The sequence below is a fragment of the Thermobia domestica genome, chromosome 11 (assembly GCF_964235325.1).
Source record: "Thermobia domestica chromosome 11, izTheDome1.hap1.1, whole genome shotgun sequence".
NCBI lineage: Eukaryota > Metazoa > Arthropoda > Insecta > Zygentoma > Lepismatidae > Thermobia > Thermobia domestica.
Genome location: NC_137464.1, coordinates 256,909,713 through 256,936,944, shown reverse-complemented (window position 1 = coordinate 256,936,944; position 27,232 = coordinate 256,909,713). Strand labels below are relative to the sequence as shown.

The 27,232-nt window shown below is 35.2% G+C and overlaps 3 protein-coding genes across 3 annotated transcripts in view; 1 reads left to right on the top strand and 2 right to left on the bottom strand.

Moving 5' to 3' along the window:
* Positions 1 to 3,497, bottom strand: part of LOC145664966 (coiled-coil domain-containing protein 137-like) — a gene marked incomplete in the record, with an annotated part of 31,376 nt that extends 27,879 nt beyond the window's left edge. Inside the window, 1 exon segment of the mRNA XM_081732119.1 lies at positions 3,370 to 3,497.
* LOC145664967 (uncharacterized) lies at positions 3,380 to 4,827 on the top strand. Its single transcript, XM_081732120.1, has one exon. The coding sequence runs from the start codon at positions 3,380 to 3,382 to the stop codon at positions 3,773 to 3,775; it is 396 nt and encodes a 131-aa protein (XP_081588246.1). The 3' UTR covers positions 3,776 to 4,827.
* A 9,707-nt stretch (positions 4,828 to 14,534) lies between these two features.
* LOC145664965 (galactokinase-like) overlaps positions 14,535 to 27,232 on the bottom strand; it is a 40,052-nt gene continuing 27,354 nt past the window's right edge. Inside the window, exons 7-8 of the mRNA XM_081732118.1 lie at positions 23,246 to 23,366; positions 14,535 to 18,076 (exon numbers count right to left, since the gene is read on the bottom strand). Coding sequence (XP_081588244.1) covers positions 17,957 to 18,076; positions 23,246 to 23,366 — 241 coding nt within the window. The 3' untranslated portion in view covers positions 14,535 to 17,956. The remainder of the gene's footprint in view (positions 18,077 to 23,245; positions 23,367 to 27,232) is intronic.

Sequence of the window (27,232 nt, the reverse complement as noted above, 5' to 3'; positions counted from 1 at the left end):
CCGATTCCAACGATTTTTCCACTTCTGGAAGCATTCCTGAAAATTATTTTCCGTGATGCGGAGAGATGGTGTGCGGAGAGATGGTGTGAAGCACTCTCTCCGCATTTGCTTGAATGTCCTCAATTGAGTCAAATCTCTTCCCTTTCAATAACAATTTTAATCTAGAAAAGAGGTAGAAGTCGGCCGGGGCCAAATCTGGGAAATACGGGGGTTGAGGAAGCACAGGAATGTTGAATTTGGCCAAAAATTGCTGGATCGAGAATCCACAATGCGCTGATGCATTGTCGTGGTGGAGAATCCAATTCTTTTCTTTCCAGAGGGCAGGCCTTTTCCGGCGCACATTTTCGCGCAGACGCTGAAGGACACTTTTGTAGTGTTTCTGGTTGACTGTCTGCCCCCTAGGGGCAAATTCATGATGCACGATACCTTTAGAATAAAAAAAAAAAAAACACAAACATTTTCACATTCGACCGACTTCGTTGCGCTTTCTTTGGTCTTGGTGAATCTGGGCTCTTCCACTAAGAAGATTAGGTCTTTGTTTCTGGGTCATACCTATAAACCCATGATTCACCACCTGTTATTACCCTATTCAAGAAATCTGAGTCCATTTCGGCTCGATTAAACAGTTCTTGGGACACTTCAAGTCTGTGTTGTTTCTGCTCGTGTGACAACACTTTTGGAATGAATTTCGCGGACACGTGACGCATGTTCAAATCATCAGTTAAAATTGACTGAACCGCACAGAAACTTAAATTCAGGTCTTCAGCCATCTCCCTAATTGTAAGTCTACGGTTCGAGCGCACTAAATTGCCAACTTTCGCAATGTTTTCGTTAGTTTTTTATGTTGAAGGGCGACCAGACCAGGGGTCATCCTCTACTGACTCGTGGCCATCTTTGAATCTGTGAAAGCAGATAAACACGTTTTACCGCATCAGACATTTGTCTCCAAAAGCTGTTTTTAAGAGTTCGTAAGTCTCCGAAGCAGATTTCCCAGTTTTAAAACAAAATTTTACACAAACGCGTTGTTCCAATTTTTCATCCATTTTGTGCACTTAAAAATCCGCCAAGACACAGACACACGCCCGCACTCAACTGGTTGCTACGCCGTACTGAATAAAGATATCTCGGTGCATGTTTCAACATGTCTCAAGGACACACCAAGCCATCGCTTCCATGTAACGGGCGATTATATCTACTCCTCCTGAGCAATGTTGCCAACTGTCTTAAAACTTTCGAATCACACCAGTATACATGTTTTCGTATAAGACCATTGAAAGGCATTACGGCGATCATCTAGACTTTCATCATCGCAGTACTAATTACGTAGTATATATTTGATAAATTCCAGCAGCAACGATGTCAATTTTAGTATGTGTTAGTTGTTGTTAACGTACTGAGATAGTATGCTGGAGACTGGGCACGATACTAAGCGAATCGCACGTTTTGACTCTGAAATTCGATTCTACCATAGAGTTTGGCTTTATTTTTCTCTCATCTCATTTGTGGACACCATATTTCCCCAGAACTTAGGAAACCAAAGATTCGTCTGCCTATTTTTAGACAGAAAAGTGTGCAAATGAACATTTAAATACAGGATATTACTTGATATAAAGCAGGGGTCGCCAACGCGTCGACCAGGAAGTCGTGAGAGGTGGCCCGCGGTGGTCTGTGTCGATCATTATTCTTGTTTCTGTGATTTTCTCTGTCACGCTACTGGAGAGATAAGTAGACCGCTAGTGATTCCTGGAACGACAAGTAGCTGTCGGTCCTAGAAAGGTTGGCTATTACTGATTAGTGGATTAAAATGTCATGTACATTTTTATTCGTCGTCTGTCTCGTTTAGCGAGCATATTAGTAGAAGTAAAACTGAAAGATTTTATTTTATTACTAGCAGAATACCCGTTCTTCGCATGGGAAAATACTTTTCATTTTGGATATAAAGGGCAATGGGGACTGAATTTCGATTTAAACGGCATCGGAAGTGTCACTGTTGATCTCAGTGACCCCGAAAACTATGAATTCGACACTAATATCGTTCATTTACGATCGTTTTAATATGTCTCCTCCTCCCCCTTCTCTATGTTGTACCGTCAAAGTGAAATTATAACATCACTCCCAGGTCCGAATCTCATCTATATTGAAAATTTGATCGAGATTGGTCGGGTGGTTCAATAGTTATTAAGTTACAAATATAGTTACTTTCATATATATATATATATATATATATATATATATATATATATATATATATATATATATATATATATATATATGAAATATACCAATAAACTGTAAGAGGTGATTCCTTACATCAAAATAAGAGAAAAAGTTCATATGGACCTATAGCGGAAAGTACATAGTTTCAGAGCTAGGGCTGTCCAAGATGGGGAAAAAGCCAAATTTCAAGAGGTCCTATTTCGAATTCTAAAAACTGGGGATGGTGGTCCTTATCAGCGTAAAGGAAGTCACGTATACGCAATCCAAAAATGCATATTTCATTAATGTTCAATGGGTGTGCAGAATATTCCATACAGGGTGAAATTCCCAGACATGCCATCAACCAAATTTTGAGATATGTTACGACTTTATGATTGGTCCGAAGTAGGCAAACGATAAGACTTGATAGCAGTGAACATGAAATCCTTTGGCACGATGTCGAAAGTGTTAAGGATCGTCAGCAGCATGGTTTCTCGTACTCAGTAGAACGCATTCTGCAATGTTTTCTTTCATGCTGATAAGTGAAGAAAACGTGAAATATATCGTCACGAAATACATCACATCTCACGTTATTCAGAACACAAAAAGACATGAAGCTGCCGGTTCCTAAGACTTCCGACTTCCTCCGAAGCATTGGATATCCATAGTTCTGAAGGCTTATCTCCTGCCTACTTTGGGCCCTCCTTGAAATCAGGGTATATCTGAAAACTCTATTGAGAGCATATGTGAGCATTACACCCTGACACCCTGTAGAGAATGCCCTGTACACTTATTGAAAATTGACGAAATATGCACTTTTGGATTGTGTATGCGTGGCTTCCTTTACGGTACCAGCATCCACAGTTCCTGGAATTCGAAATAGAACTTCTTGAAATTTGGCTTTTGAACGATTTTGGATAGCCCTAGCTCTGAAACTATGCACTTTTCGCCATAGGTCCATATGAACTTTTTCTCTTATTTTGATGTGTGAGGAATCACCTCTTACAGTTTGTCGGTATAGTTCATTAACACCCTGTGTGTATATATATATATATTCTCATTTCATAAATATTTAATTTAAGTTTTTCCATCTTACACTTTATATCTTAGGTTCTGGTAGATGTGTTTCCTAAATAATCGACTATTATTATTTTAGTTATTTTGTATGTTTCAGGTTCATAAGATGTCCATTATAACAGGACAGGGATTGAAGCTTTTCCCTCGTTACGTAATGAGCCGCAGATGCCTTCATACTGCTCAAGTGAATCGTCAGACAAGCTCTGGTGGAAGTTCGAATGGAAGTAAAGATAAAAACATGAGTAGAGACAGCAGTGGAGCTTCTGATGCGGAAGGCGAAAGCAGTGACGAAGCGTCAAAATCTGAAGGTCCTCCTGAGGCACCTACGAACTGCTGTATGTCAGGATGTGCCAACTGTGTGTGGATACAATACGCAGAAGAAGTGGCCGAGTATTACAAGGACGGTGGTGAAAAAGCTATCGAAGAAATTAAGAAGATTCAGGATCCAAATATGGTAGCGTTTTTGTTAATGGAAATAAGGACCTCGAAACTAAAAAAATAATACCTAGCATAATAATAGATAATTGACAGTTTATGAAACCTTGTAGATAATTATTGCAGAGTGTGTTGAATTTATTCTATTGAGCTTCTTTTAATTATAGATAGGCTCTGCACACTGACGACTCAGCGCTTAAGGGCCTAAGTGTTGCTTTTCATATTTTAAGAAACCAAACACTCAAGTCTTGGAGGTGTTGTGGTGGGTCTTGTAGTGCAGCATATACTTACCTGTGGTGGTATATTGCAGGCACCGTACCTGTTAGTCATTTTTGACAAACATGCTATGCTTTGTGTAAAGACAATTGTCGTGAATGGGGAAGTCGCTAGCTTGAATTGTAATCTTGTAATTTAATAATTTAGTCAAAATATGAAATTTACAATGAAGTAATGAATTCTTGCTTCATATTTATGTTTTATGATTAACTAATTCACATCGGACTTCCGAAGAGAAACACCAAACCAATTTAATAACCGTGTCTGTAGCGACAACTCTCAGTCACGACCCCTCTTCAGTTTTATAAGAAAGAGTGAGAAAGAAAAGGAGGAAAAGAGGAAGAAGAAAAGGAGAAAGGAAGAATTAACTGGACATAAAGGATTACTGGATAATTATGGAAATGTGGTAAAGGAACCTGAATACTTATTAAAAAGGTGATTCATATTTGAAAGTTATTACTCGAGGATCAATTCTGAAGTGATCTCGTAAAGACACATATTCCTTCATACTATCCTGACCTGGATCCAGGCAACTGCACAAGTGGGAGTTGCCCTAACTCAGCCCAGATGACGAGAAGTTTTAATTTAATTGTTTGTCTATTGTTTCGAAATGTTGAATAATCTGTATCCAGTATTTGAACTTCTATAATGGAGATCGAACACACATCTGAATCAGCCAAGGAAAGAAAAAGAAAAAAGGGTCAAAGTGTATATTTTCCACAAATAGATGTTTTGAGATTTCTGCAGAGACTGTCGTTACTCTGGCTCATCCTTTTATTTTGGCTTTTCTCGTAGAGCCGATTTAAATTACTCTAGAGTCGGTTATCTTTCATGACCTCCGTCATACACTAATACATATAACATGCTATTATACACTTATTATGAATATTATCACAGTAAATCAATATTAAATGCTACCGCTTAAAACTAAATTTACCATTCATTCACACACATTCACATACATACACGACAGCGTATTAACATGGGTAATAATAGTTTAAAGAGAAACCATCTAACTACAATTCGGTGAACATTTATTACATTTACTGAGAAATTAAGACACAGAATTTTATAAACATGCAATAAGTGTACATATTAACGTATCAATTTATACATAAAGTTGAATACTAGTAATGTAATAGTATATACACATATTTATATATATATTTATTAATTGACAGCTTAAAAGAAAGAAAAAAAATATTTTATTTAACTTTTGGTAAAAAATATATAGATTCGTAAATAAGTTTAATATACAAAATGATGAATGGAAAGAAAAATAATCTTAAAATGAGGGTTTAGCAATGAGTCTTTATCTCATATATGAAAATCTTTAAAGTAATTTTAAACGAGTCCTTTCTCGTACTTTCACAGTAGCTATAATAATATGCATATTGTCGAAGCACCCTTTCTGGTGTCCACACGTTTCACTTTTTGCATTTCTTATATTCACACATTAGGATGTATATACGTTAATGATAATCAACACATATTCGGTTTATAAAAGTATTCATCAATACACTTCTCCCATTTCGGGGGTTAAGAAAGCAAAGTCTCATCACTCGTATCACGATGACTATGTTACTTATTCCATCATTAGCTTACTATCACATTTGCTATCTCTTCAATGAATATCGCTTTCTTCTACTAATTACACACATTTATCGTTAGACTTGTACTGTATATATGTATGAAAGAGAATTTTCCAAGTTCAAAAGGACTTTTGTTTTTATTGTAAACAGGGTTGGCTTGTTTAAACCAAGAACCAACTGGTTTAAACCAAAAAACGAAAAGTGTTCGTAAAATCTTGATGAACACACATTTGTGAGTTATCACGTTTCACTCCCGTATATTATTCGTATTATATTCAGACCTAAATTCCCCATTCAGTACTCAAAGAGATGATACTACAAAAGCAACTTATTTTTATAAGTTTATGAATGTTTCTTTTGTGATTTTTTATAGTTTATGTTATTATTGTTATGCAGTTGCAATCAAAGAAAAATTCTAAATATTGTTTCGTTTTAATAATGTTTACTGTTGATAAAACTACCCGAAATGCTGTACTTTTTTTTTTCTTTCTTTGGGAGGGGGAGGATCATACAAACCCGAGAGGCATTTATTGAAATCAGAAGTATCTTTGATATCTATTTATGTATAAATGGGTCAGAACCAAAGTGGATTGAAATAATTCGTATCTTTATTCACTTTTCTTACTGATATGCAAATTAAATTGTTGTATTTCTTTAACTTAGACTGTAAAAATCGTAGTGAACTAACTTGGATTAAATAACTTCTTCTGTACTCTGCAGTATTTTAAAATTGTTCATGTGTAATTATGTATAATGGTTTCATTTGAGCACCTGTTTATTTTTTTGTCCTGAAATTCTCTTCACAATTATATTAACAAATATGTAAAGATCAGTACAACGTATATTTATCAGAAGTCTTCGTGAGTGAGTCGGCAGATGTATCGCATTTGTGGCTAATTAGTTCTGCTTTCGAGTTCAAATGGAGGACAATTTCTCTCGGATGTAAACCGAGAAGCGGTTTGGATTCCGCTTTAAGCTTATGTGACCCTTTTCAGCACAACTCGGTTGATGTATAATAACACCAAGGCGAAACAAACTTATTTCTGTCCATATATGATATAAATACATCGAGCAAATTCTTTTTTTAAAAAAAAAAAAAACCTGGTTTAAACCAAAAAAACACGTTTTTTTTTGTTTTTTCAATAAAAAGCATGTTTTTTGCGTACTTGGATTGTAAACACAACTCCTAAGGTGGAAACACTGGTAAAGTTTGTCTTGAAGAAGATTCGTATGGGAGGAATGGTAAGCGAAATGTAGTTCTACGGAATGATTTTAGTTTAGTAATTTGAGAGTTGATTTAAGGACACATTAGGATTACGATGACCTGCCTAAATCCCATGCTACATGCAGTTAATATATTACAGAGAATGTTAGTTGTTACATATGTTACTTAATAACATTACACGGTTTGAAGAGAATGTCTAACATGCGGCGGTATTTTCTAACATTTACATTGTACATTTATCGGATATTTCGTAACTATGGCAACCAGGAACCGTTCGGGGTAGGTACTAAGACCCTTTACACATATTTATCTACTCAATTCAATATTATACATTTTACTTCAATATTATATTTATATTCCACACATATTCATATCTCAATATATATATATATATATATATATATATATATATATATATATTCCATAATTATTTTATCTTTTACATTAATAATCCCGACAAATTGAATTCGTAGGTTGCAACACTTTACATAAGGAAATCCGACATATCGCACATATACCAATTCAACTAATTACCCGCGCATAATGATAAAATTAGTATTCTCAAATATTTTATTTAAACTGGGAGACATTTAATTAGCATGGTAGGCACGTAAGCACATAACATGTATAAACATATAGTTCTAAATGTTAACACTACTTTTGGGCCCAGAACAACAACATCATTTACATTTGTGATTATCAATGAAACAAAAGTAGAAAATGACTGATACCCGGTGGGAGTTCTGAACGGTTAATGATAAAAAGTAACATTTTGTCGTGTACTGAACCATCACTCACTATCGCAGTGGGTAGAAAGATGATAGACAAACGTTCCTTTAACCTTCCACATCAACGAATATCTCTACGAATCGTGTCTCGTGGCATCTCAGTTGGTAAATCATGTTCAAATGATATATGTTGAATGATTGATATTTATCAAGTTCAATACTGGGGCGGTTATAAATTAAAAAGAATCTTGAAGTGAATAAAGGGATAGATAGAGAAGAGAGAGAAAAAGCGGCGCCAAAGGAATAAGTTAGGACACCAAAACTACAAGGATAAGTGGTCGAATTTAGACATACAACAATCCACAGCCAAATATACTTTCATATGCCGAAAAAGGTTTGGCCCACTAAATACGTAGCCTAAGATAAATATTTCCAAGCCCACAAGCAATTCCAGTCGGCTGAGGCCTTGGAGACTCCGGCACTACCGGAAGGATGGTGTGGTCTTTAATTTAGAATTTCCAGATAAGAAAAAATATCCGACCTCTCAGAAACTAAGAAGAGTTCCGAGGAAAGTCTGGAAAACTAAAGTCGATAAAGCGGAAGAAATCCTAACAGACTTGCCAAAATTAACAAAAAATTTAAATAAAATAAATTTTATACTAGTAAGTTGTTTGCCAAATCTTACTAGTAGCTCCCAATCCGCAAGGGTGCCAACCTTGAGGCGTCAACTAATTTCAAAACACTATATACTAGAAATAAAGAAATGAAAATTCATGGGTATTGGGGTTTGGACGCTCTGGTACGGTAAAACGAGATGCTACTGTAATAAATTTTCTATATTAATTGATCCTATCCACTTCGTTACCTCTGCAGACAGTAATGAACTTAGCTTGATCAGGTAACATGGAAAAATATTTTAGTTGCAGAGTAGTATCGCAAAAGTAAACTGAACGAGTAATTTTAAACTGTATCAATTCGGTAAACGGATATTCTATTCTTCAATTAACTGGAAAATATCCTGAACCATATGCTATATGACTATTATCTGTATTGTCAGGCCGGTTGATCAGTTAACTGGTATGTTTACTATTGAATGTCAAGCCACGAAGTGTAAATGCCAACCATCATTCTACGTAACACACTATTCCCATACAAAATTTTAACGTTATAATTAATGTGCTAATATATTTATCGTTATATACTACAATCAATACCTTGTAGTAAACATTACCACTTTACACATATATACGTGGGTGTCCTATTATTTATTCATACTCTACCACACACACACACATATATATATATATATATATATATATATATATATATATATATATATATATATATATATATATATATATATATATATATATAATTAATATCATTACTCACTTATTCATTTATGTTTATTTTTCCTCCATAACGTCGATTTATTTTCAGGCACCCTATACTATATCAATACGCCCAAGACTGTTCAAAGCAGTCTTACTGTCTATATTAAACATAACAAGTTATTATAGCACATTAACGAACACACATGATTTTATATGAACTGAATATGAATTTCTTTCACAATAAACTATTGTATATTTCACTTCACGGTTCCGAATTTATTCTGTATACAACAAGAATTCAATATTATTGACTACATGCAATTTATTTCTGAAAATGTCAACAATGAAATCTTCACGGAAAGCAAAGGAAAGAGAATTCGTAACTGCAGCCTGGCAACAAAAATAATGCCACATAGACAAACTTTGAGTTAAGTGGAAACGCGAAGTTTAATATTCTTAATAATTTTATTACTAGACTATATAAATGATTGTGCTTTTCAGTAACGTTCATTTTACAATGTAAATCGCCTAAATACCTATTTGTATGGGTTATCTTTGAACTTCGTATCTTGTAAGGCACACAGTGTTAAGGAAGATTGTTATTTGTTGAAAGTTTAGCGTTCCGCCGAGCCTATATGAGACGCGGACCTGCAGTTTAAAGTGGAATTAGAACCACCGTAATGCATCCAGATTTCAATGTTTTCCTACTGGGAATCGAATTCGAGACCCAGCGGAGAGAGCTGATGTTCATGAAAGATTGCAAGGGTCACAAGCAGTGCCCTTGCCGAGCAAGTATGAAATCTTTACCAGTATACTGCAGGGACTAAGGCCTATGATTTCACAGAGTATTCGCCATAATGAATCTTTGCATCTGCTTGAAGTAATGCAGCATTGAATGATGATGTGATTTGAGCTACAGTTGCTTGTTTCTTAACATGCATAATGAAGCCAGACGCTGCTTGTCATGAGTATTAACGCTTACAGTTGGCCACTAGCTACCCATGGAGAATGATATTACATTCCGTGAGATTTCTGGCGAACGCTTCACACCGTAGATCAAAGATTGTTAAATGCCTGCACAATTCAACGTCCATTCTATTGACTAGGCTTGGACTAGTTCCGGATTCGAATCTATTCACTAGTAATCCTGACTGAATTTTTCCTTAGTTCCACCAGGTAAATGCCGGGATGGTAGCCGGCCCTTACCAATTTCATTTCCTTTATTAATGTTGTCAAATATAAATTGACCTCGCAAGCAGTACATGAAAGTTTGCTATATGAATTTTTTATAATGGAATCTTATTTGCCTGGCATCCAGTATCATGTCTTGTTCAAATGCCAACGATTCACGTTTCCGTGTCATGATTAAACTGGTTGATGTTCAATCTGAGCAAAGAAATATTACGTCATAAGCGATAGAGTGGCACTTGTTCATCCCACTACATGATAGATTGAATCAGTTTAACAATTTATGTACTCAAATTCAAAGAGTAAAAAATATTCGACTCAGCTTGGACTCCTTGTCTCCAGCTTACCATGCCGGTGCATTAATTACTACACTGTCCAGTGTGCTTTTTGACCAGTCGAACATTTTCGACTCTTGAGGTCACACAACTAAGGAAGATAAGTCGGTCTGAAAAAAATTGCTTGTTTCCATCATTTACCGTATAATTTGTATACTACCTATGCAGTGGCGAATCTAGAAGCTAAAAACTAACTAGGGGGACACTCAGAATCCAGATTATGATAGGTATTTCATGAGTTTACTATAAACTTTCGAAAATATATAAATAATAGCTTAAATTATTTGTTACTCAAAAAACTGGGGACCTAGGCCTTCCCGGCCGCGGACTAGATCCACCACTGTACCAATGAGATAATATGGGTACAGGGAACAGTTTGTAAATAATAGATTTCGGTACAGAAAACACAAAAAATTGAGTTTTTTCCTCAAGGTGCGTGTAACTATTAATTTACACTACTGTCTTATGACTTTTGGTATTTGAATGCATATCATAGAAATCGGATGACAGGAGGGATATAATTGCACGTATTTATATTTTTTATTTCCTTTTTTAAGGACTTATTTTGTCAGAGGATATATCAAAAGTATAATCCAAGTTATATATCTGTTGAGGTAAAATTAGTGTGATTTTCATATAAATAAATAAAAAAAACGAATACCCAGTAATGAGGAAATGAAGCTGAGATGCATGGTATTCTAGAATTTCAAAATAAGAATAGTGAGATTTTTTGCAGTAGTGATAATAGGTTAGAAATACATCATGAGTAAGTCATGTCATATTTATTTATTTATTTATCTGAAGTTTCAGGACATAATATATGAATTTGTATGTTATTGTTTCCTCTGCAAGTATATTTTTTAAAATACATTGTATTACGCTATTTTTACTTCTGTACTTGGACTCACAATTGAGATACCAGCGAAGATAGATAGTAATCAAAATAATAGAAAAAAATCTTAACAAAATGTAACGTAACTGTTTAGTACGCTGTAAGACAACCAGCATGTATTCACTGTGAATTGGAACATTTAAACTCCTGAATCGCTTTTAGAGGAGTAGTGGCCCATTCTTCGTACAGTGAAACGTAGTTGCGTCAACGATTATGTAGGAGGAAATCTGATCACGTATGTTCAGTAATGTTTAAGTCGGGGGGTTAAAGAGGCCAGATAAAGGTGTTGAAGTTTATCCTCATGTTCATCAAACTACTTCTGTTAACAAGTGTAGAGTTATTGGCGTATTGTCAACTTGCAACACTGCATCCTTAAGGAATAACATCTCCGCCATAAGATGCTCCTGGTCACCTGAAATGTTCTCATAATTATTGACAGAAATTCATCCTTTGAGAGTAATAAAAGGACCCAAGGGAATATTATGAAATTGTGGCCCACACCAGCAGAGAACAGGTTACTTTGTTTAACGGGGCAGAAAGCGTTTCACATCATACGCCTCTTTGTTTGTTCACCTTACATAAACCTGATTTGTAGAAAACTCCTTTCCTGTCGTAGACTATCCATGTTTTATTCTTTGCATCACCAATTTTGCGTTACCGCCCTGGCAACAGTAACCAGATGTTTAGAAATTGCAATCCAATCACGGATTCAACTTTTGTCCGACTGTTTGTAGGAACAAGTTATTCCAGATGATGAGATCAGTTATTTCACATTAGCTGTACGGTTTCTGTGTTAACCTTCTTCAGTGTTCAGCAAGCCCTTTCTCGTAGCCTGCATTGCCTTCCAAACTTTCTCTTCTCCCATGAGCTATTGCCACTGTTATCACCTGGGATACTGCTGCCCTTGAAACTCCTTTAATTACCTTGGCAGTACACTTGCTTCAAACAAACCGGGAATCCAAAACTTGCTTCCTTTGAAAATTGGAAAAATCTCCAGGTTTCTTCACCAGCAACGTCTGGCCTATTGGATACACTAATTTGTACTACTCAGTATCACTCAACACAAGTTAGTTGCACGAATGTGTGTCATTAATTCAGAGAGATTACCTGATATAATACATAGGTATTTCCATCATTTTGAATTACATAATATAATGCAACCTTTCTTAGAAATACGTTACTTTCTGCTAGTGTTCCTCGTGGTATTACACGTTATCAGGTTAATAGTATTTTGTGTATTTATTTATTTTGCATTTAGTGCAACATACAAAAATGTGATAGCAGGATTTTTTGTATTGAGATTGCATTGTTATTATACTGTATATTAATACTATAATATTGCTGTATTAAAGGTGTAAATAATAAATTATTTTTAGTTTGTTATCTGTCTGACCTATAATTATTTAGTTCAAAAAGTATTTTCTAACATACAAATGACTCAGGTATACCTCAAGCATATGAATAGAATAACAAGTGTTCTCACTGTGTGAGTTCAAATGGCCGACACTACGCGGCGCTAGTGCAGATAGCGCTCTCAAAATCCATATTGCGTATACAGGGTGTTTCAAAACAACACCGACAACATTTGGGAGATGATTCCTGACACCAAGATAAGACAAAAAGTATAGACCAACCTGGATGTAGAAATCCTTTATTTCGGAGTTATAGGCTGCCGAAAGCATGAAAAAATGAACTTTAAAGGTCCATAGCTCTAATACTACGGAACCTACCTTAATCCGGTCAAGACTTCACTTAGGAACTAGTAAGTACCCTATCCAAATATCCATGTTTTAGAATCATGTGGTACTTCGCAACAATTTTTATAGAAGTAGTTGGTGAGTACTTCAAATTATATGCCCGTAGCCAAACTCCCTCTATAAAAAATGTTGCGTGAGTACCGCAGGGTTCTAAACATGGATTTTTGGATAGCGCACATATTAGTTCCTAAGTATGTCTTGACCCGACTATGGTAGGTCCCATAGTATTGCAGCTTATGGACTTCTAAAGTCCATTTTTTCGGCAGCCTATAACTCCGAAATGATGAATTTCTGCACCCAGGTTGGTCTATACTTTTTGCCTTACCTTGGTGTCAGGAATCACCTGCCAAATTTTGTTGGTGTTGTTTTGAAACACCCTGTATAAGAGTAAGGAAATAAAGTCGCCGTATTTTAGCTACAAAAAATGTCCAAAAGCATGGGATAGTGGCCATCGAAGATATATGATTTGTGGTGAAAGTATTACTTTTACGATGAGAGTCCTTACCACATCATGTGTAAACTGCACATCAAATCATTCTAGAGTACGAATACACTTTTGTTTCTAAAGCTATGCGGGTCAAATTTAATTCTGAGGTTTATGAAAAGGGACAGCATAAACCATATACATCTTCCGTAGACTCATCCGATCTGAATCAAACTTTCCATGTAAATGGAACTCCTTGATACAGATATGGAACACAATGGTTATTGTCCTTAACTGGTTATAGTGACCACGACGACTTGTGTAGCCTACACTACTCTACACTAATCATAAAACTGCTTTGCCTCAAGTGTGATGCTTGGGAAAAATTCAGTACGATTCGTGGAGCTGCCTTCCGAATGGCTGCTTCAGAAAACGAGAAACAACAGAAATGCACCAACAATGTTGCCAAGACACGACGAACGAGCGACAAGAAAACAGCACTTAAAGAACTATAACACGAACACCACCAACTATTCGGGTAACAATAATAAAAGCAAAAATATAAAACAAAATGAAACTTAGCAGCAATCTGACAACACTGCACCCTCAGAAGATATTCTCTGTATAGCGTAAGAGAGGACACTGGCAAAATTTTATGAGTGGGGATTGACGACCGGGACACAAACTCGCGTTTGATTTAACATCCCTTTCAGCAGCGAGATTATATGAGACGGAACCTACTGATTAACGTGGAATCCGAACCACATGAGCTCTCGCTGGGAATCGAGCCTGGTGTCTACTACGGAAAAGGTGAGTTTGCTAACCGCTTACCCATGAAGGAGCCCCATCCTCGTGTTATATTGGGTTGTGAAATTGGTGACTCTAGGTCAAGCTTCACGACTTGTTACCATCACTATAGCCACTCTCATAAATCCATGCCTTCAACTGAAAAGCAACTTTTCGATGGTCATTTTTTTTATAGGTAAACGTGATGGCATGGATAAAAGGATATATATATATATATATATATATATATATATATATATATATATATGGGCATTTTTCATAAACTGTCTTACTATTAATTAATTATTTATTTATTATCTGATAGATTAACATACAAAAAATAGTAGAAAAATAAATTTATATTTGACTGATACTAGCCATTTATGTGAATACATCCAGGAAGACAAATATGAACATTTACACAACATATCGTTAAAATCTTAACAAAAACATATACCCCAACTTACATACATGTGAAGTAATTTCATTCCAGGAAACGTTAATTATAAATATACACACAGTGCTCGAAGTGAGACGGTATATCATATTGGTTTGTAGAGCTTAAATCATATCGTCACTGGAAAAGGATGCACCGGAAATAGCAATATACATGGAACATATGTAAGTACAAAGTTCGACAAAAATACCGCCCACATTAAAAAAAATCCTCATCACTGGTATGCCTATGTAAAAGACTTACAAAAATGTATTGCTTTTTTTTTTTTTTTTTTTTTTTTTTTCAATACGAACTTTGAACATACATCACTCATAACAAACAAATGTACTCTGGTTTACAAGAATGTATCAACACTATTTGTACGAAAAGCAATTACAGGGTTTAAGCTGGAGCTCTGAAAATCAAGCATTTTTCTGGCTTGAAGTATCTTCAACAAATTTAATTCCAGTTTCGTTCATATTATTATATTTATTTTACCAACTTAATATCTCATTTTATTGAAAATTATGGTGAAGCTAACCGTTGCATTTTTCGAAAATATTGGTTTAGAAATTTCCTTTCTTCCACATTTTTTAACTAAAAAGATTTTTCTAAAGAAAAAGCTTAAACTCTGTAGATCTTTGTAAATCTATGTTAAGGTAAGTCAAGACTAGAACAATAGTATTTGTAAAAAGCAACATATGCTATATCTGTGTTTAGTTATTGTTAAAAAAAATAATAAAAAAAGACAAATGGTAAACATATAATCACGACTATGCACCTATACAACTGTTCACAAACAAGTATTAACATATTTTTTACCCAAATAGTTAATATTCCAAGAATTTCTGCTGAACGATATTTATAATTGGTATTACAGCAGATATCGAAGTGCTGTAAACGGCAAAATAACTTGTACGTTCATTGCAAACCAAACAAGTAACTAAATATGATACTTATATTTTCGAAGTAAGGCCTTTAAAAAAATTCAAATTTTCAAGCCCTGTTAAGTTAGTTCCTATTCATTTGAAACAAGCCATACTATGACAATGGTATCCAATGCTAGGACACTTTCGATGTGCGTTATCCTATCCATCTCGATTGCGTTGTATGTGTAATAGAGACTTCAAAACTTTGAATGTTTGTGATACTATAACATCCTTAGTTTGCAACACTGAATAATAAATGTGGTGTTTTAAGTTTTTGTTTGGCATGTTGATTTGAAATATGTAATAATTTGATGTAGTGCCATTAAAAACACAACAGCACAACTTTATGTTGGGTTGGGCCCAGTGTTGATCCGGTGATGTTACAAAATACTTAGGACGTTGTTCCCCTCTCTATAGTTTCTTAGTGCAAAATCTCACTTCTCTGTCTTTTATGATTTCTGAAATATTTATTACTATCATTATAAATGGACCACTCGGTATTTATAAACACAGAGATACTATAACATAAATAACCTGCTCAGAAAATATACGAAAACAATCTAATCGTCTACCCTCTTACGAATGAAAATCTGATTACGAATGACTTTAAGGCACTTCAATTATCTACACTCTTGTAAAAGAGGAAAAAATAGATTTATTATAACTTAATCAGGCCAATAAACAATTCAGTAAGTCATCCTGTTGTGTTTGAACTTTTTACCATAGGAAGACTTACTTTTACCTTAATAAGAGTAGGTGTTTGCCAGCGAAACCTTGACACTTGGATTTTAAACATCCTACTGAAAGTTCTAAGGTAGTCATTTCCAACTTCATGCTGTATGACGTCACAGTTTGCTTGTGCTCTCAGAAACCTACATGAAATACTCACAAGGAACAAAGAACCTGGTGCGTTGATACGGACAGTGGTGATCGGGACAACATCCAAGGCTTTAAATATAGCATCATTCATGGATTCATGGCTACTAGAACACCCAACATTTCTCTATACAGCTTTCTCTCGCCCCACTCTCTCCCCCGCTTTTACTCTACCTGCTTCTCTTTGGCATTGCTCCGAGCGTGAAAACTTGCCATGACGTCATACATCGACCAGTTGAAATGATCGTTCTAGGGCATACCATGTAAATGATACATTAGATCATTTTATTATACTTTTAAAGTGTAATTCCACAATTCAATAACCTATCCATTAACTTAATAATTTACATAATACATTATCGCTATAAAAATTTTAGATTTTGTACTTGTCTTTTCCCGTAAAAAACAATATTTCCACTATTATTTCACTAGTTAGTTTCAGATTAAATGATATTTAAACAAGAAATAATTTATTACCTTAATGTACTAACTGAAAAATTTATCCTACCACTATCAAAATATATCTAGAAATGAAATTTTATTTATATTTAAAGTTTGTGAATTTTGGATGTCTGCAGAAGCTCTTGAGCATATTTCTGGTTTAGAACAAAATACCAATGAGTTAAAAGTGAAGGTCGTACTCAGCACAGTAAAAATGCAGGAAAGGTGTTTGTCTTAAAATATAAATGACGCTCACGGACTACAGAGCACTGTTCTACAAGTCAAAGTAATGCAATTGTATACTTTTCGGGCCCTCGTCTGGAGACAAGAATTGCACTATGTGCCAACGCCCCAAATAAACAGCCATAAGGTAAATCTCCCAATCTATCAAACAGTTACATTGATTCTTTCCAGATTGCAGTTGAAGTCAATAGATTTAACACTAGTACTATTTATTAGCGTTAACAATTCAATGTAACTGCTTAATGGATATGAAGAGCAACGCTAATGGTTTCAAGTTAATCTGCGACATTGCCACATAGTGAAATTTTTGATTCCCCAAGAGGCTGAAGGAGGGCCCGGAGGGTATACCATGTCTAGAACTTTCGCTTTATTCAGACCTAACGAATGGGACTCTGTTGTCCGTGGACGCCATTTTTAGAACACCCGATATACATATATAGTTTTGTGAGGTTGATAATTTTTGGTTGGAGCTTCTGACTTCTTAATAAAAATAAAATAGTACACCTTACAGCACAATCACAGTATGTATGTAATATATATATTCCATTTTCTTTTGCTGATGACTGTACAATAATTGTAATTATTGTTGCATACGAATGCAAAGTGTACTATCTCTAAGACAGTGTACCAAATTTCAGGTGCATCATGTGCAGAAAAAAAAAAAAAAATGAAAACTGGCCTTTATTCATTCAACAATCACATTTCTATCCCTCATTGACCGCACTAAAAACTGAGACCCAACTAAAGAAGCTAAAAATCACACGTTGACTCATAACAGTGATAGGTTCACGACGTCAGAACTTGGCCTTTGGCACCATCACATGGCGGTGAAATATAAAATGTTGGTGTCCCTTGGTATTTCCCTCGGATATGTTCTATGGCATCATTAACCACAGCTTTCTGAAGCTGAAAAACACAAAAATAAGGAAGCCTGTGAATACAATGTTGTACAGTGATGTTTACAAGAAATGGATTTCAGGTAAATTCAAAGTTCTCGGGGATAATAAAGAATCTGGAATTGGGAAATTCATATAAAGAATAGCTCTTACAGAGGTGAAGGATGGAAAGGCAATCGGGAGATATTAATTGAGTTAATTAAGGATTGAAATTAAATGAAATCTTTGAATTTAATGTCCCATGATTATATCTGTTAGGCTAAGGAAGACGGATGATTAAGGCAAGTGAATGATGACTGGTGGAATTATAATGTGGGAGGAAATGAGAGTACAACCAGAAAAACCCTTGACTAGGATGTTATGCACCACATACTTGGCCGAGAATTGAACCAGGAACCCCACGCACCAGAGGTAAGCGCTCTACCACTGAACCACCGTCCCTCCCGAGTTAATTAAGAATACAGAGAAAGACGTTCTTAATTTGTAATGAAATAGATGGTATCTCAAAGTTAATAGAGAATTTAAATTGCGTGCTCTCTCTCCCTCGTTGGGTTGGCAACACTCTGAAGCACATGTAGTAATCACATTCCGGTTAATAGTGAGTTAAGCCACATTGCCGCGTTAGAAGAACTTGTAGTTGTCATTAAAAAAAAAAAAATCTTGAAACCCTACCATATTTCATCGTGTACACATAGTCTTGAAAGGGTCATAAAACATTTTTTTTTTCCATCTTGCAAGAAGTTGAACGATGCGCAACTTTCTGGGACGTCTTGCTTGCTACCTGCTATCGCCCTCCCGCTGACATAAAAGAAACAAACAGTTTCGCCGCTTCCGAAACAACGGATTCTTTTGGACAGGGAGGGGAAGTGCTCCAAAATACACGTTTTTAATGAAGAGGTTCACTGTTTGTCCACTAGAGTGCAATGCTGCATGTGTGGAGAAACATTTCTTGCTTTCAAGAAGTTGCAACATGTAAAGAGTAAATAGAAAGATAGGGTTGCAATTTTTTTTTTTTTTTTTTTTTTTAATGACAGCTACAAGATTCATTCAACGTGGCAATGTGGCTTTAGTCATGATGGAGAAATACACAATGCAGGAGTGTATAACAGTCGTCAAAACATATTACAAATACGGAAACAGTCGTGCTGAAACTAAGAACAAATTACGTGGTATGTTTGGGGAGGTAAGCATACCAAACGGAATGACTGTGGAAAAAACGTGCTTCAAAAGTTTGAACAAACAGGTTTGGTGATGGACAACAGAAGAAGCAGCCGTCCTTTTACGGAAGGCTCGGCTGAAAACATTGCGGCAGTAAGCGCTGTCTCACTGAGTGTTCGAGAAGGTCAATTTGTCACCGGACTCTTGAGTTTGACATTTTGAGGATCACCATGCAGTGGATTATGGTGAAAGATCTGCGTATGCGCACATACAAGATTCAGATGATTCAACAGCTTAAGCCAAATGATCACGTGGAGCGAAAAGCGTTCGTCCATTGAGTCATGGGGAATCTGCAAGTGGTGGGTTATTTTGTTAAGAAAAATCATTTTCAGTGACGAGACACATTTTCATTTGGCTAGGTATGCAAGCAAGCAGACCTGTCGCGTGTGTCAATGGTGTACGTTATCGCGAGATAGCAATTTTGTGGCCTCAATTGAAAAACATGTACTTTGGTTTTTGATTCGTCGATTGATATTCCTTGTCATGATGTGGGTGTTCTGTCACCAAGTTACATAAAAGTTCTGTGCGCTTAAGAAAAAAATTAACGTAAACCTTTTTGTTGTAAATGGTTAATGCGGATACCTATCTTTCTCGCTGTCACGTTTCTGAATGGTATAAGAGGTTAAGTGTTGGCAGGGAGTCTGTGAAAGATGATAAACGCCCAGGTCCAAGGAGATCTAGTAGAACAACTGGAATGATTGACGAAGTTCGTTATATAATTTTGAATTATTGGAATGCAAGCTTCACGGTAATATTCCACCTCGTGCGGACAAATAATGAGACTGTTCGCCAAATAACAACGGAAAATTTGAAGAAATAGAAGCCTTGTAGACATTCCGTGCCCTATCCTTTAACGAATGAGCACAAATTGGAAAGAGTTTTGGCCCTAAAAAAGTGTGTTATCAGCCCCCACACATATACGCCAGACCTGTCCCGCTCTGATTACTTTCTTTTACTCAAATTAAAAGCAATACTAAAAGGAAGCTTTTTTGACGATGTTTCCACTATCCAAAAAGCAGCGACGAGGGCCTTCAATACCACTACAGTCCAAAAGTTCCACAAGTCATTCCATGATTGACTAGATCGTGCAAAGCTGTGTGTGGAGAAAGCAGGGTCCTGCTCTGAATAAATCGAGATACATTGGTTCCACTTGTCATTCATTTATTCTTTACAGTTCCGGTCTCGCTTTCTAACTGCCGCACTATATCTTTAACACATAGATGGAACTCAAGTAACTCTCTCTACCACCCACGAGATGACGTAGTAAGAATATACAGGATGGACCATTTTTGATACTCTTTTGTAACTTTTAAACTAATGAAAAAAAAAAAAAAGCTGAAATTTTGTCTATGCAAATATCGGCACGGGACATTGACATAATCTATGATGTCACGGGCTTTCCAGTGTTGCCAATCCAAAAGTTGCATTTTTTTAAAGAGACTACATATTTCATGACATTGCATATTTCAAATTTACATATAAAAGGAAAGCATACAATAATCACATTTGTCATGTGGTATTGTAAACCAAGGACGCTACAGTATCACAAGTATTCAAATTTTAGTGGTCTCTACAGCAGTAATAACGCAGACAGATGAGGCAATGCACACTCTAAGTACTTTAGCGTCTAATACTATGATCATGATATGAAGGATTTCGAATAAATAGCAACTAAGTTACAAGGGATTGAAAATTTGATTTTTTCAAAAGCATTTATTTTGAAATGTGCTTAGATAAGTACATCAACCAACTGCATAGATGGTTTTCAATTGATGTGAAGATCACAATGCCGTTTACAGCAATTTGATATCTCAAACCGTTTTGGAGATATGGTAAAAACTGTTAAAGTTTGCAACATTACTTAGAATTACGTACTTCTGAGAACTTGTAATTACACCTATCAAGAAATATTGTCGTAATGTTGTAGCAGCAAAGTAAATTAAAAATTACTTTAGAAAATTCCTACAAAACATCAAATTTTACAATTTTTTTTTTCACATCTTCCGAATACTTTGAGACATTAAATTGATGTAAACAGCATTAGTTTGCAACACTGCATATAATTACTGCAGATAGGGAAAGAAAGAAACGTGATAACCAAGCTCGGGAATAGGACCTGGAGTCTGTTCAGCACCCATGCATTAATAGTTTTGCTAATGTCAACCTGAATGCATACAAAACTATCTGCACAAAAATGCTGTTTTCCTGCAAATTGTGATGCAATTCAAGCAAAAGAAAGTCTTGTTCTATCCAATCTCACTACAAACAACAGTAATAAACCACTATATTGAAAATTATGAATTAAGCAATTACAGATAAAACCTACTACAACGAACTATGCACGTAACATGTGTAAAGGAGAAATCCTGAATCAAATAAACACATGTCTAATTTACTATACTTGTATTAATAATATTCTCAACTTCCCGTACGCTTATACAAAGGTTTAAAAAAATGAACGAAAAATAATAATAATAAAAGAATTAACACGACGCAGGTCTTTGCGTTAAACCACCATCTTGTCGAATGAAGTATCGCTCTTCCCACTTCTCTGACGAAGCTTCGCTCATGGGTCTAGAACCCAGCATAAAATGAAGTCTCCAATCCCTCATAACATATGAATTTTTTATTCATTTCGTTTGCACATGTACTCTCATTGGCTGGAGCCTTTTCATTACGTATAAGAAAGATATATGAGAATATATTATCAGAATAGTTCCCATGGGTGAGGTTGAAACGTGAACAAAGAATGCATCATAATGTAAAAAGAAAGAAAATGCACAAATGAAACGAAATGCACTTCTTTAAGTCCAAAATAATATGAATATTCTCAAAATTAATTCATAATAAAGATCATTATATGCATGACAAGCGTAGTATTGTGTGTCTTCCCTTTACATACAGATTTGAAATATGTAATAAACTTTTGTAGTACTATTTGAAAAAGTACAACTTTATGCTGTACTGGCAACACTGTTTAACATGATTGTATGCCAGAGTATGTCAGACAATGTCCCCTTGATACAAAATGTCAGCGTTTTTTGTCCATTAGTTTAAAAATTACAAGGTCGTATCAAGATAAATGGTCCACCCTGTATATTTAATAAAATAGAAATTAAACGCAATAAATACGAGGTGCGTTCGGAAAGTAACCTCCGATTGGTCACTGAGTGTGAAGTAGTGGGGGCTGCACTACCATCATTGCACAGACGTGCTCGGTAGATCATCAGTCTGCATCCCAGCCGTGGTACAGTGAAGGTTATCTGATCACTAGTTCCACTTTTGTAGCGTCTCAAAATGTATGCTGTAATAAAAAAATCCCGCCCAATGCGACCTGTTATACGTTTTTCCTTACGGTAAAACAATATATTCGGCTGCAGCTATTCATCGGAAACTTTGTGCCATGTATGGAGCAAGTGTGATGAGTGAAGGATTTGTTCGTGAATGGGTTCATTCATTTAAAAGTGGATGAACAAACATTCATGACGAAGAGAGCAGTAGCAGGCCATCAGTGGTCACTGATGAACTCTTCAGATAATTGATAGAAAAGTTCGTGAAAAGCACCGTTTCACAATCTCGCATCTTTCCGATGAATTTGCACAAATTTCCAGGTTCTTAGCGCTTTGGTGATAACGAGGACCTGAAAGATGCGGTCACAGGTTGACTCACGGCACAGGCGGAAGAGTTTTATGCTGATAGAATTTCTAACCTAGTGCAGATATATAATAAGTGTTTGAGTGTTTATGGAAATTATGTTAGAAAACAAAGCAAAGTAGTATATTCATCTTATTATTATTTACTTCGGTGTTTCTTTCTTTCTTTCTTTTTTTTTTTTAACCAATCGGAGGTTACTTTCCGTACGGCCTTCGTACTAATAACAGATAACATGATAAACATTACAGGCCATAAATAATTAATGTTGATAATTATGAAAGGAGAGTTTAAAAATGATTACACCTACCAAAGTAACAGTACAACCCCCGAATCCACCTCCAGTCATTCTGGATCCAAGAACACCTTTGACCTCCAGAGCGGCTTCTACCAATTGGTCAAGCTCTGCACAAGAAACGTTATAGTCGTCCCTAAAGGAAATAAAAATAATTATTAATTATAAGCCTCTTTATTTATTTGATAATATTTAAAATCAGGCTTATTTAACCTCACCAACGCACGAGTAGTAGTGAGCAATAAATTATAACTTTAGGGTTGTTGCATCTCCAAAAAGTTAGGGAATGTTACAGAATTTGATTCATTCTCCTTAGCCCACAGCGGCCCCCGGAGAAGGTGTTATTAGATTAATGATCAGTTATTAGCTGATGCTTCTGCTCCGCTATGATCGTCTTATGGATGTCCCCTGCAAGGAGTGTTACTGAGGTCGAGTAAGAAGAAGGTCGTCCCATCTTCGGCTCCCATCGGAACCGACTTCGTGTCTTCCTGGCGCCCACTTATTATCGTCTGCTGGTGACTGTGTTTGTATACAATAACACGTGTTTACAATTGAAACATATATTTATTTCAGTAGCATACACTAGAAGGTGTGAGTCTTTACATTATACACTATTAAAGTACTCGATTGTTTGTTTTCTCCTAACGACGGTAAGCATACCCTAGCAGCTACGTAAATAATAATAATATTAATAATAATAATAATATTTAACACAATATTTTTTCTGGTGTTCCCTAGGGTTCCAATTTAGGCCCACTTTTGTTTCTCTTGTTTGTGAATGGCCTTAAAGAAAATATTAATCGTCCATTTCTTATGTTTCCTGATGATTTGAAGATTTATCATGCTATTAATAATGTTTGTGATTGTGTTAAATAATACAATAATATTAATACCATTGTCACTTGATCAAAAATTAATGCTTTACTTTTGAATCTTAACAAAACACGCTTTGTATCTTTTACTCCCAAAACTAATCCTGTCTATTATAACTATATTGTTGATAATGTTTTGGTCAAAAAGCTTGTTTCTATTAAGGATCTAGGTGTTATTTTTGATGCCAAATTGTTATTTTATAAACATCTGGAATGTATAGTTTCTAAAGCTAGAAGAAACTTAGGAATCATAAAATGGATTTCTAAAGGTTTTTCCTCTTTAAAAAACCTGCTTATTTATACTATGCTAGCGTAAGAAGTCAGCTTGAATACTCTACTAGTATTTGGAATAAAGGAGCTCAGTATTTTCAAAATGATATCGAAGTAGTTCACAATCTGTTTCTTTCATGGTTAAAATGGAAATTCAAATTTCTATTATAGAAAACTCATGATGAAATTAGGCACCTTCTTGGTTTACTAAAATTATCTGAACGAAAAACTTTATTCAGTATCAAACTACTCTATAATATTTTGACTGGCAAATTACTATTAATTGAGGCTGTTAGTCTTGATGTCCCTAATATACCAATAAGAAATTTTAAAATTTTCAAACGTAATTCTAATTTTAGTGATGCATCGATATATAAATGTTTGTCAAATACCAATAACTGTTTACATATCATTGTTGTTTTTACCCCTAATTTTCCTTTTATTCAAAGAAAGTTTATTACTTACCACTTATTATAACCTTTTTTTTCTTGTAATTACACTGTTTTTATCATTGTCCGTGCGAAGTTGTTTTTTTATATATATAATCTGATTGTAATTTTAGTTGTTTTACTTATTATGCTACTTTTGTATTTTTTTTTTAAATTAACTATTGTATGCACGATTTTTTTTATTAATTATGTACTATTCTCGAGAATTGTAAATGGACAATTAGTCTGTAATTCCTGATATCAAATTAAAAAATATTATTATTATCTTACCTTGTACCCGACACAGTGCTCCAACTTAGAATTTCACTTTTCACAATATCTGTCCTTTCAGTGGCCATGTACGCGTCTTATAAAATGTAAACCGGAATATCACTCTTACATTTTGTTGTTTTCTCACGCGTACATAACAACAGGGAGAACCAAAATATTGTGAAAAGTGGAATCTTACGTGGGAGCACCGGTTTGGGTATAAATAAGATTTTAATTTTAATATATATCCTACAGCGTTCATCAGTAACTATATTATTATTATTATTATTATTATTATTATTATTATCAGGGTGCGAATTACCGGGGGGGATGAGGGAGATTTTCCCCCTCAATCACATTTTGTTCCCCCCAAAGAAGTCCGCTGAAGTATCCCCACCGGGGATGCTCGCTTTCCCCCTCAAACTATGCTTAGTATAACTCCAAATTTCACTGATTTTTGTTATTTCTTGTAAATTTAATCTTCTAGCTGTATTTCGAAATGATCGATGTAAACTGTTCAGTTTTGGTCATTTCTACTTACCACATAATTACCCACTATTTTCAACGTTGTTTAGTAGAACTATATTATTATGACTACGGTTGTTACTTGCAACTGTACCTTCGTACCCTTCAGTTCGTCATCGTTTGTGAATTTGAATGTACTAATTGCGTATAACAAAGCCACATATAGATTTATAAATGTTCTTAGCGGTTGGCCAAGAAGAAGTAAACAAATAGCTTCTTCTACCATACTTGGCGAAGTTCGGATATGTCATATTCATCCTCTATATTTGTATCGATTATCATCTTATTTTAATTTTTGTTATAACATGTTATTTCATTTTCCAGTGTACTCTTTGTTAGCACATGGTCTTCATTCCCTAGTAGGTTGTGTGTATGCAACTCAAAAGTTGCATTTAATTTGTGATAATTAGCATAGTAATCACTGATTTTACAGTTTACGGAAATGAACTTTTGAAACTGTACTCAAAATCTGAGATATAGGTATTCTCTCGTAAGTATATGTTAAGGTACACGCTGGGGGATACGCTCCTAGTGAGCAGACATGTTAATGAAAGTGATTTTTAGGTGAATAAGCGAATAATTCAAGATTTGTTTCAGCATTTGCTAATACGACTGGTTCTCCGTGTCATTGTCCGTGTCTGTATAAGCATTTCAACTGGAGCGTTTTTTTTTTTTTTTTTTTTTTTTTTTTTAAAGTTAACCCTTTATTTTTCAATCTTTTCGCTGTACAGTTTGCTGTCCACGCAATTAATGTTGTCTGAAAAACTTCAGTGTAATGTTTTACTTTATTTGAATAACGTAGCCCATAGTGAATCAACTCATCTTCAACCTAACAGTAAAGTAATTTTTAAGTGTTGACTTTCCGTGCCCATCACGGAATCGTTATTTGGAGAAAAAAAGTCGTGATGAGCACAGCTTTAGCGGGAAGTAGAAGCACAAGCTCGAAATTTGAATTGAGAGATTTTAAATATTTGGGCTTCGATTTGACCTTGATGTGAGAAATCGGGACCAGCAACAATCCATTTCTTACAGTGGCGTGCCGTGACTTTTCTCACAGGGGACTAGGTTCGAAGAGAATGTGTGCTGTAGAGTGGAGGTCCTGAGTAGTATTGTTGACACCAAATAACACAATTTATATGTTTCTGTAAACGCTTCTTCAACCAAGCCTCTTCCTTTCAAGAAGTGGATAATTTCAGTCACAGTTTTATTTGAAAAATCTAAGAGTCTGTAAACCTATATTAATTCACTCCGCAAATTGTTAAAATTAAAAAAAAAACTTCCGTAAATTGATTTAAGGGTCAAAAACAAGCAATCAGGAAATCGAGATTTCAAGCACTGAAAATTCTTTAAATCTAACAGCTCAAGAAATTGTAAATCACTGAGATCTTGAAATCACAGTATCAATAATGTCATTGAAGTGACGCACGTATTTAATTTCTGAATCTGTTAAGTCATCTACTTTACGTCTTTTATTAGAAGGTTTCCGTTGTCATCCAATTCTACTTTTCTATAAGTCTTCAAAATCGTTTCTTGCATTTCTAAGTTGAGATACCATCTTTTGTACTTTTTGGATGCAATATTTCACATCCAAGGTTTTACTTTAAAGAATGTTGAATAGTATATCCGTGCGCGAAAAG

What these genes read in the sequence shown, in the direction of transcription:
- LOC145664967 (XM_081732120.1), top strand. Translation starts at nt 3,380, where the DNA reads ATGTCCATTATAACAGGACAGGGATTGAAGCTTTTCCCTCGTTACGTA.